This window comes from Acyrthosiphon pisum, chromosome X, assembly GCF_005508785.2.
Source record: "Acyrthosiphon pisum isolate AL4f chromosome X, pea_aphid_22Mar2018_4r6ur, whole genome shotgun sequence".
Lineage (NCBI taxonomy): Eukaryota > Metazoa > Arthropoda > Insecta > Hemiptera > Aphididae > Acyrthosiphon > Acyrthosiphon pisum.
Window position 1 is genome coordinate 54,886,718 of NC_042493.1, and position 11,718 is coordinate 54,898,435.

Here is an 11,718-nt window from a genome sequence, read left to right on the forward strand (position 1 = left end):
ATGCTAGATAAGGGATCACCAACTAATTTCTACGGGGGTCCGTTTTGAAATTTACCAAACTTCCCACGGTCCAAAATACATTTAAATAACCAATGATTTTTTTCGCACATTAGAAATTAATGACAATTATTATACTAAATCGTAATAAAACGTATTTTGGTAATTCTAAGGTATCGGTTTTTTGACATACGATAAAGCAGCGTCGCGAGCGTCTAACGTAGCTATCAGTCATCACCTTCTCTAAATTATTTTTTGCACCTATGGGCTTTTACCGTAACGCTCGGTAGAGGAGACACGTATATGATATATATTATATATTTATACCATACTCACAATATCGGAAAATATTTGTATTCGTAATTTTTTATAAAAATTTAATGTAAAAACTATATTATATATTTATTAGGGTCCATAAAAACGTGTCTGCGGTCCAGACATGGACCGTGGTCCGCCAGTTGATGACCCATGTACTAGACCATATATAGAAGCTAAACAAACGTACCGTTAATGAACATTATATGATAATCTTGTGAGATTTTAGGATTCTAATATCGAGAGGTAGTTCCATAAAATGATAATGTCTCATAGTAATATTACTTCATGCAGTTATTTAAAATTTCAATAAGCACTAAAAAAACCATAAACAATCAGCTGATAATAACATAGCATAACAATATCAATTATAACCTTGCAACATCATAAGTTATAGTTATAAATATTAAATTATGCCAAAATAAAATGATATAATGAGTATGTTATTTCTTAGTTTCTGTATATTCTTTTTTTATTAAGAGTGTAGTGTATGAGTTTAAAAAGAATAAAATTGCAAATACCCAACAGTTATTGTTAGATAATTGCCAATCTAGTTGACATGACTTTAATTGACTTTAGATTGTGATTGATAACTCTTAATGGCTGCATTATAAAATATAATATATAAATGATTTAATATCATAGAACAATAATATATTATTAAAGACAGTGAAAAATGTATTCCATTGTCAAATAATTATTCTATAAGGTTAACAAAGGTATTGGTAACAATCAACCATGGTAATGTATGTCGAGATAGACAGACGGACGGACACATTTTATACAGGGTGTCCAGCGAGGATTTATCCATCGCGATGTCTTCTGAGATAATACATTTATCATAAATCTATTTTTCTTATTAGACTCACAGAGACAAGGAATACACAAATTCTATTTTTTAATATAATTAAATTCTTTGGTAAAAAAGTTTAAAAAATTAATTTTTATTTTTGAAAAAATCGAAGATGGCCATTTTATAGAGTTTATTTTTGTAAACATTTTATTTTTTCAACATTTTATAATAATTTTTTTAGTTTATAGAAAAAACGTCAAAAAAACAGTTTTTTATCCGGGTGGTGAGTCCCCTTCTACGGCTAATGGGTATACCCTCACGGAACACTCTGTTTATGTAATAATTTATAGGGTAGACATCAAAAACGTATATATTTTAAATAATTTAACGTTTTAATAAATGCAATATATTTTTAAAACAAATTAGAAAATTTGTGTAAACATTTGGGCATTTGGCACATTTTTTATGTATTCAGATGGTAGGTACCAAGGTATCCTATTAAAATTTTATTTTGTTTATTTACTATCAACTTGTTCATTGTAATTGTGATGTGTAAAAGTAATAATATTTAACCCAGTTGTAAGAGGATTTAAGAACTTTATCATCTAATGGCCCCATGTATTATTATAAATTATATATGAGGTTTTTTTTTTTATACATAGAAAGTATTATTTTTAAACATTTAATTTCTTAACATTGAATATCTATATGTTTTACTGTTATAGTTAATATTATTATGTTAACTTATAGTTTTTTTTTTTAAAATTATATAATTGTATTTATGTATAATTTATAGGTACAAATAAATTATTATTCATAAGAAATCTTCTATTATTTGTACTCATAACTATTCTAACCCTTTAAATTGAGGTAAACGACACAGCCATAATATGAAGAACTCAGAAGAAGTTTTTCAAAAAGTATTTAAATATTAATGGGTCAAATGCAACTTCTGTTGACTTTAAACTTAGACAATAACTTTGAATACATGGGTAAGTGCAAATCACAATTTTGTCCAAAAATAATAAAAGCATAAGCAAGTTATTAAAATAACCAAATAAATAATTAATTTAAAAAAAAAATTATAATCATCGTGTAGAACAACCTTTTCAATGATAATTAAATATTGAAATAAAATTAGTGGAACGTTTTGTTAAAAATAATTACCAATCAATACACAATACTTCAAACTCATTAAATTATTAATTACTTATTTTAACTATTGTTTTTTTTTTGTGATTACTGATTAAAACTTGACTCTAATATATAAATGGCCATATAATCATAAAATATAAATATAATAATAAGACTGCATGCAGCAATACTTTGGGAAACAAAAGTCGATGTATGTAAACATTTAAATGTTTCACCTAATGTTCACTTAGATCAGACAAGTCTTTGAGGAAGTCCTCTGGCGTCATTATGTGGGATGAACCTACATAAAATCACAAAGTATAATATAGTTACATGAATACACTTTTTTATAATAAATGCTTATACCTATGTGACCTACCAATTATAATGTTCCAGTTTTTGAAGTTCTTGGAAACTTCATAAACACTCCTCATTTCTGAATACGTGACCCCACCAATTATGAACAGTATGATTCTTGAACCTTCTTTTTTCGGATATTTTCCTTTGTACCACGTTGCGTTATACCTCGAACTAATACAATTAAATATTTATTTTTAAGACAATACAATTTTATCACCCAAAATTTAATTTAACAATTTATTGAGTAATTGTTTTATTCTCAGTTCAATCAATAGTATTGCACATTTGATAAAACAGGCCTTTTTAAATAAAAATAAAATATTACAACTTACAATAATGATTTGTATGTCAATAAAATAATTTTGCACTAAACGAAAAATAGGTAATTAAGTGCCTAGGTACATTTTAATGATATGTCCAATAAAAATAACAGCAAGCAGCAAAGCGAATAAGTACAGTGTGATTAATAACCAGAGATAATGGTTTTATAAAATAATTTATTAATTAATTTAACCATTAATACATATAGATTATAATATAAGATTTTGATATAGGTATTCCAGAAAAGTTATTAAAATTGTGTGGACCATCGTTAAAATGTGATTAATAACTATGTAAAAACTTTATACGTTTATAACGTATTTAACTGTTATTTTATTTATACTAATAATATAATAAAATGTGTGGCAAATATAACTATTACCAAATTGTTTAAGTAAATACTTGATGAGCAAACTTTTTAATCTTTTAATTTATAATTTAGTAGGTACCTATTTAATATGAAGTAGCTATACAATTATATACCTAGACGCTTTATATTTTTCAGTTGAATGCTCTCTAACAGACACATAAGGAAATTCATCAGGATCCAAATGGTTTTCAATACAATATTCTAATATATCTTTGATCTTTGGCGTCCAGCGAGACACTTGGAATGTATTTTCGTCGACGCGATCCTTACGCGGTACAGTATGTTTCTTATTGTTTTCCTGAATCAGCAGATAGTTAGATTATTAATTAATTTATTTTCATTAAAAAACAATACTAATGCCTGGTTGCATGAACAATCACTAAATATTTAACGAATCAATAGTACCTAAGCTAATGGTCCACAACATATGATTAAGTGGCCCATGATTGGTCTATTAAATGTTATTTCACCATTAAGTCAATACATTTTTCATACAATCAGGCAAAAGTAAGATATATAACTAATTGTATAATGTAGTCATAAAAATAATTTACATCTACATCAGTGGTGACGCCAAGTTTCTTTAAATTAAGAATAGTTTGTACATCAGCTGGTGAAAGTTGAGCATTGTTAACTAGTTCGTTAAAAATATCTTCTGATACTCCGTTCATAAATAAAATATATAGTATAATAAGTCTTATCTTATTTTGTATAGATACATTATTATCCATTAAAAAGGAAATCAGTTTTTTCTTAACATCGTAAGTGATCTTATCTTCAACTGCCTCTTTACCCATAGCTAGGTCTTGTTCAAAAATACAAATGTCCTCTAAATGCTTTCCATAGAAATCCACGCATTGTTTAAGTGCACTCATATATCTGGAATAATTGTCCACAATTTTTTGTTGTTGAGGAATTTTTTTAATAACATAAGATAAACCAGCAAGTGAAGTACTCTGTGCGACATCAACAGTTGATGCGAGTCCAGAGTCCACACAATTCTTTAATTTAAATCTCATAGCACTAAAACAAAATAAATCTGAGATATAAAATTATGTTATCAAGTTTCAGAGTAGATTATTAACTTACTCTGCCGCATTGTAAATATGTTGATGTCTCAGCTCTGCACATACCTCATCTCTATCGTCGAAAACGACTTCTTTTTGAGCACCGTTTTCAGTAAACCTTTCCAAATAAAATATGATATGATATACAATTGTAAGCATTATATACAATTATAAAATTGTATAAAATTAAATAAATAACTATAAGCTCACCTAAAAACATTGTTTTTTATTGTAAAATTATCATGAGCCATTGCTTGAAAAGTGAGCTCATGCAAAATTAGTGAGGTCCAGTCAAATGACCTGTCAATTATAATTAACTGTGAACGATCTTTTTCAAAGCCATCACCCATGCCCTGATAATATTTTTTGAGTTCATCCAGTCTTCCCAGTACTAGCTGTGCTAAGTCCTTGGTGTTTTTATTGTTACTTCTTTTAATATATCGCACTGATGGATATTCATTTAATGCATAACAAACAGAGGCAATCTGGAATGCTAACGTTTCTAAATGAGGAATACGAGTACTCTCAAGTAACGAATTAAAACACGCTTGAAATGTTATGCGGCTGTCCAAAGAAAACACCTAAGAAATATAGACAGATAAAAAATATAAGCTACTTAAACATGTTAATAATTAGTAATGTTTAAATGGTACCGTGAATTATTAAACAACACCCACCTGACTTTCAAATGGTATGAAAGCAATGTCTATCTCTTGGAACGATAGAATCTTTTTCTTAGGAAGTGATTTGGATAGAAATTTAAAAATTTTTTCTGGACATGCTTTGTTAAAATTAAGCAAAATATTAATACTATGTTAGTCAGAGCAAAATAAAAATAGATTATAATTAATAATACAAATCAGGTATAAAACCCTCTCCGCAATCTTACCGTATATCTATCAACATAATATTTTAAATTACAGAAAATTGCCTTTACTTAACCTAATACCTATAATCTATATACCTATAGAATTAATAAATAATTCACTATGATATTATTTTAAAATAACACTACAACTATAATTTGAGTTTAATCTAGAGCATATATACTTTTATAAGAATATAAGCGTTTAAGTTCTTGATACAAATTTTAAAAAAAGTAATAAATAAACTTACTACCAACTACGTAATAATAAAGGTAATTAGAAAATAAATACCTACCTATATTTTTATAAATATAGGTACAACTTAGGGCATAACTAATTAAGACAAAAAAAAATGTCAATTTTAATTCGTAACTAAATTCTAATTTTCAAATCATCTACACAATTTTAATAAGATACTAATAACTATTAATAAGTTAAATAGAATCTTCATTTCCCACTGATGGCTAGATATTATAAGCAATAAGTATATACTAGACAACAATACAAAATGATTCTGTGTAGTGTGCAATGTGCATGGACATTTCTTATCAGCACTTTATTTATATAATAGGTATGTATGATTTTAAACATAAATATGTATCCTCTACTTGACATAACCAGTCTAATATAGTTTATGTATATATTTTTGAAACGTGTTTTAATCAAATAATGAAAGTTATATTTTGAAAATGCCAGGTTCAACCAACCCTTCCCTGTTTAGGAAAATGTAACCAATATTTTTTTCAGTAGTATTTTTGTAAGCATACTTATCCAGCATACTCCATATATTTTAAGCATCTACTCATAGAACAAACTTTTAATTCATGACCCTTCAATAATTATTTTTTAAGAGAATAATGTGTTGTATAAGAAATTACACCAGTTTAAGTTGTAAATATTATAAACAATTTATTAAGTAAATAAAATATAAAAATATTTACCATGAGTGAAGTAAATGTGAGCTGATTTATACCTTGTATTTCCTTTCAAGGGAAAATCATTAAGAAGAGCAGCGATTGAACTTTGAGTTGGTGTCAAAAAATAAACGGCGTCCAGATCTACTGGCTCGCGAACTTTGAGCAAATCTTCTACAACTAAAAGAACAACCAATTAAATAATATATAATGACATACACACTACGTATAGTGTATATATACTCGTATGTTAATAATAATTCCTCGAGTTGAATTAAATTTCTAATTTTTTTTTTCTCGTGCCAGACACATTATTATGTAGGTACAACCTTTAAACATAAATATATATATATAACTGAAAAACTCCTGATAATCCTTCTCAATTTCACACTTAACCAATAAGAAATTATAACACAGTTTAAAAATACACAGGTAGGTAACTATAATTAATATAGGTACCTATAGGTATATTATATATATACAATGACCTAAGGTTTTATACTTCTGTGTTAAAGATAACAGTGATAAAACAATGAAATAACGATACCTACTGAAACATAATTTAACTTAAAATACAATTTATTAAATTATTAACTTGTTTGGTAGGTATTTTAAAATAATTTTTAAACATTTTGAATTTAAACCATTTTTTCACGGTATTCTCGTCAGTAGTTAGTATTGAGCAGTTGAGTGATTGTAATTTGCGCCTATTTCAGCACTTATGTATTATGCCACTTATATACGTAGGTAGGTCGCAGGTAGCTAAATAAAATAACATTTTGTGCCATTTCCCACCTTTTAAGATGTAAAGAAGCCACTTTGCATTCGATTAAAATATTAGGCAGGTATTTCCCACTATATGTACTAATAAAAAAATTAAAACGGTTATTTTTAGGGAATGGATTTATAAAACCAATAAGGGAAAGAATACAATTTATAGAAAATAAAATAATGAAATTAAATAATAATGAAATTACAATTAAAGATTCTGTTAACACATTAGCCAATAAATATGAATACAGACAAAATTAAATTAATACTAGTGATATTAACCTTTGACTTATAACCTATGATATTATGATTTTACAATTCGTTCAAAAAGGTTCGTTTACCTGACTTGGTACGCAATTCGTGTGCACCGATAATAATATGTAAAGCCGTAAAGGAATATTTTTTTTTAGAGAATAACATATTATTTAAAATCTAATGATTGATGATTATGTATATGATTTAAATCGAGTTCACTTATTTATAAGGCCAGAACTTATATGAATAATATAAAATAACAAAATTAAATGCATATTTTACTATTTTATGTTACATAGGTAGGTTAGTACACCAAAACCAAAATATACTTATACAATTTAAATTTTGTATTTTATTTTTTTTTTCGCGGGTGATCGGGTTATACAACTAAAATTGGATGTTGGTTCATCCAAAGTTAATATAGTCTCGAAAAACGACTGGACCGTTTTCAATAAAAGTTATTTCAATAGATTATTACTTGAAACTTGAAGGGTATTTTAGCTTGATTTTTCAACTCGTATATGCTGTAGATAGATAAAGGGTGTGTACTACACTAGAGTTCTTTGAGCTTACAAAAAAAAATGCTTGTTTCCCCTAAGGGTTGAAATTGGTTAGTGGTTACATATTATATTAATATTATAATTGGAAGAAATATAGTATATAGTATATACATTTTATACAAATATATTTATTAAAAATACAAATCTTTGCCCTGGACAACATCGAGTGGGACAGCTATATATATAATAATAAAAATCAAAAATTGTTTGTTAGTGACTAAAACTCAAAAACGGATTGATCGGTTTGCTGATTTTTTTTTGTGTTGTGTACGTACCTAATTATCTATAATATTATATTATAATCGAACATGTCCTGACTGACTGACTGACTGGTCGGCGTAGAGCCTAAATAACGATAGCTTGATGCTTGCAACTTTTGTTGTATAAATGTAAGTGTACACTTAGCAAAATTCGCATTTTAAAGTGGTTCTTGCACAAGAACCTATTTTGAGATTCATGATGCTCAATGAACATTCTGAAGTTTTGAACAAATTGAGGTTCAACGAATATTAAATAACGAATTGAACTTTTTGAGCTACCTATTTAAACATAGGACATTTTATTATTTTATCCGGAAACGGACTGCAGGGCAACTTTGCCTACTGTGCAATTGCAAAGTTAGCTGTTATCTTATTATGTCCCCAGGGCTGACGCTGCTCAATACATTTTCCTAAAAAATAATCCAATGGCGGTTGGATCCCTTTCATTATTGTAAAAAAAAAAATTGGAAATAGGGCAATGGCAGTTCTTCACACACACGTTAGAGTTAAAAATTATTTGGTGCACTAGATGGCGCTGCCATTATCGAATTAATTTAAATCTAAATAAAAATACCCTCCAATACCAATACGGTGTTAGGTTAAAATCTATTCTTCAATTTCGTAACCACTCTATTCCTCTAAAAATGTTGGTCCACGATTCCAAAGCGTATCTCAAATTTGGCCCACCGTAAAAAAAGGTTGGCGACCGCTGGGTTCGATTAAACCTCATTTACTCTAACAAAACCCAACTAAACAGCTCGCGGCTCAGCCAGCCCACGAGCATATTTGTTATATTTACTGTACCTATTATACGTTCCAATCCTGATAAATAATATTGACCAACGACTTGTAATGACATTAATATATAATCTATATGAGTAGGTACTAGTCACTACCTATCTATGGCCAATCTATGAGTATATTAAGGTATATGGTAATGATAACTATAGCAACGAATAGATACGACAGTAGGCCAGACACAATGGCAATAAATGATACATATTATTATTTATACGTTTATAGAAACATAAAAGTAAATTTGTTTAATAATTAGATAATGTATCATTATTATACTTGAATAACATCGTACATTACAATTATGAAATAAAAAATAAATTATCAACTATTAATAAAAATATCAATATTATATTAATATTTAAAAAATATAAATCACTATTTTAATCTTAATAATTGTATAGCTTTTTGGAATAAATTCAAAATAAATTTTAAATTTATAAACTAAAAAAAATTGAATTTGTACCACTTCTTCCGAGTTGCCTAAATAGTACAAACATACTATATAGAATGATAAGAAAAACCTCCATTATCAAATTTAATTAACATTATGTTAATATTGTAACTTATTAGCCAGATAATGCTGGAGTTATAAAAAAAATAAACATTATCTAGCCAAAGTGCTTGGCTATACCTATATCAGCATTATATTATTGTTACGTAACCATAACACACACATATAAATAAATTGTAACCTACTTATGACATTAAACTAATAAATTAACACTCACGAGTAATTCCGTTATAGCACATGTCTTGCATATTACAGCAAGATGAGATAATCTGCAATCCGACTTTGTCGAGCACTAGAACGCTCCAGTTAAACTTCTTGACTGAATTATCATTTTGTATGCAACTTGGTTGAATCGCATTTACCATAATATCTAGATAGGTATATAAGAAACGTTAAATTAATATGTAAGTCGAATAACACTATACGATATAGACCGTACAGAGCCGTTGGGCCGCTAAAATATAATTTAATAAGAACTATTCACTTGTCCTCTTTACCGCCATTTATCACCGTATAGGGTTGTTTGGATAAATATATAAAATTAATTTTTTGAAAAACCATTTTTATTGCAAGGGCCTACCTACATTATTTATTGATTTATTATTAATTAACGACCATTGGACGATTTTACAATGGCAAATATACTAATGAAACATACTTATTATTATAATATAGTTGATTTTTTTTTACAGTTGTTTACGAAATAATTTACAGAACATGATATAATTCGAATTGTAGCAGTGTTGATAGCCAGAACTATACTACGAAAAGGTGGTGGACGCAAAAATATGTCGGTTCTACTGCTTTTTAGATAGGTTTGTTTAGTGGGATTGATCATAGAAAAAAATATAAGAAACAGTAACAGTAAATTCGTTTTAATTATGGTTTGAATTTTTTCTACGGGAGGGGAGAGTACCCCTTTGTCAACCCACCAATGAGCACTTATAAATTCACTTACGATATCTGACAATTTCCTTCAGTCCCATTTTTGTGCGAGTGAATAACGTTGTAATAACAATAAATTACGTCAAAACTGATTTTAATTTACAATAGTCGCTGATTGTGGTTAAGCGGAGATCGTGTAAAATTCAACAGTGTCGTGTCTCCGAATGACGACGGTCCAGTGATGAACAACGGAAGATTGTCCGGGACCATAGGGCGCTCCGGCGGTGGCCTTGAGCCATCGTTGCTTGGAACTCTAGTGCCCGGACAAGACGAAAAATCGATTCGCCAGTGCGGCCGCCAGCCGGCGAATGGGGTTTGAACAATTTTAACTTTTTTCACATCATCGTCGTTACTATTATTACTTTCGCCATTAATTAATTTCATTTTGGTGGCTGTGGAGAAAATCGGAAATCAGACTGGACGCAATGAGTAGAAAATATGACGTTAGAATTTAGCATAAATAAAAATATGACTTAAAGGATTTTTGAAGAGGACATTTGTTTGAAATATACAAAATAACTACAACAATTTTCGTAAAAATATTTTAATTAAAAAAATATATATTTTTATAGTCTACAAATTAAAATCAAATACTTATTGATTTGTTATATTATTTTAAATTCTAGTTCATACTAATAGCGATATTGAGGATTTCGTTATAAATACAAAAACGCTTAGTACAAAAAACACTTACAGAGAATAGTAATCGATCATTCATGTGCAAGTTTTGTAGGGTAAACACAAAATACAAATACCTATCATAATATTTTTAAATAAGTTTAAGTATTTTTCAAAATGTAGGCGCAGAACAAAAACCTCACAACAGTTTAAACAAGTTTTCTACAACAATCTATTTTTTATATTTTAAATTATAAAAAGGTGGGCAAGTGGATGTCGCTCTATTGTATAGTAGGTTACAAGTCAGTCATTGTATAATGGATGGTATTAAATTTGAATTCAATGAAAGAATATCATTGTATAAAAATAACGATTCTGAGCGGAGACTGAATTTAGGTATAAGATATATTATTTACTTATATCTATGGTATTAAAAAAAATTGATCTATAATAAATTCCAGATTAATCATATCACAATATCCATTAGGTACCTAGACTAGTTGGTACTTTTGGGAGATCAAAATGAAAAATTTCGCAGTAGTTTTCAAAAGCACCGCGGAAAACAAATGAAAAATTAAGGGAAAACGGGAATTTTTACGCAAAATCGATTTATTCTGTATCCCTAAAACAAATTACCATATATACATGCAACTTTCACTGGTTGTTTATATTCGCATTTTCTATACACGATAACATATTCAAAATATTTTGATTTGTTTCGAACTGTTTACGTACATTTTCAGTTTCCAATTTTATTAGTTTTTTTCCTATGAATGTCAATAAAACTTTATTTGTTGGGTAAAAAGCTTGAAAATTTAATACAAGGCTCCTACTATATTGTTACAATAACATTTGAAAAATAT

The 11,718-nt window shown here is 28.0% G+C and overlaps 2 protein-coding genes across 2 annotated transcripts; both read right to left on the reverse strand.

Annotated features, from left to right (window-relative positions):
• Window positions 1-2,204: 2,204 nt before the first annotated feature.
• On the reverse strand, window positions 2,205-5,320 carry LOC107883764 (protein ROP-like). Its single transcript, XM_029485643.1, has 6 exons — window positions 4,568-5,320; window positions 4,380-4,475; window positions 3,845-4,313; window positions 3,404-3,588; window positions 2,619-2,770; window positions 2,205-2,540 (listed from the first exon to the last, which is right to left on the reverse strand). The coding sequence occupies exons 1-6, from the start codon at window positions 4,705-4,707 to the stop codon at window positions 2,476-2,478; spliced, it is 1,107 nt and encodes a 368-aa protein (XP_029341503.1). The 5' UTR covers window positions 4,708-5,320; the 3' UTR covers window positions 2,205-2,475.
• Window positions 5,321-9,485: 4,165 nt separating this feature from the next.
• On the reverse strand, window positions 9,486-10,534 carry LOC107883767 (syntaxin-binding protein 2-like). Its single transcript, XM_029485644.1, has 2 exons — window positions 10,251-10,534; window positions 9,486-9,662 (listed from the first exon to the last, which is right to left on the reverse strand). Exons 1-2 carry the CDS (start codon window positions 10,276-10,278, stop codon window positions 9,499-9,501), a joined length of 192 nt encoding a protein of 63 aa, XP_029341504.1. The 5' UTR covers window positions 10,279-10,534; the 3' UTR covers window positions 9,486-9,498.
• Window positions 10,535-11,718: the final 1,184 nt, after the last annotated feature.

What these genes read in the sequence shown, in the direction of transcription:
- LOC107883764 (XM_029485643.1), bottom strand. Translation starts at nt 4,707, where the DNA reads ATGGGTGATGGCTTTGAAAAAGATCGTTCACAGTTAATTATAATTGAC. An exon ending in CATATTTACAATGCGGCAGA is followed by an intron (nt 4,314 to 4,379) that starts GTAAGTTAATAA and finishes ATTTTGTTTTAG; the next exon opens with TGCTATGAGATTTAAATTAA. An exon ending in AAACTGGAACATTATAATTG is followed by an intron (nt 2,541 to 2,618) that starts GTAGGTCACATA and finishes GATTTTATGTAG; the next exon opens with GTTCATCCCACATAATGACG.
- LOC107883767 (XM_029485644.1), bottom strand. Translation starts at nt 10,278, where the DNA reads ATGGGACTGAAGGAAATTGTCAGATATC. An exon ending in GAAGGAAATTGTCAGATATC is followed by an intron (nt 9,663 to 10,250) that starts GTAAGTGAATTT and finishes ATACCTATCTAG; the next exon opens with ATATTATGGTAAATGCGATT.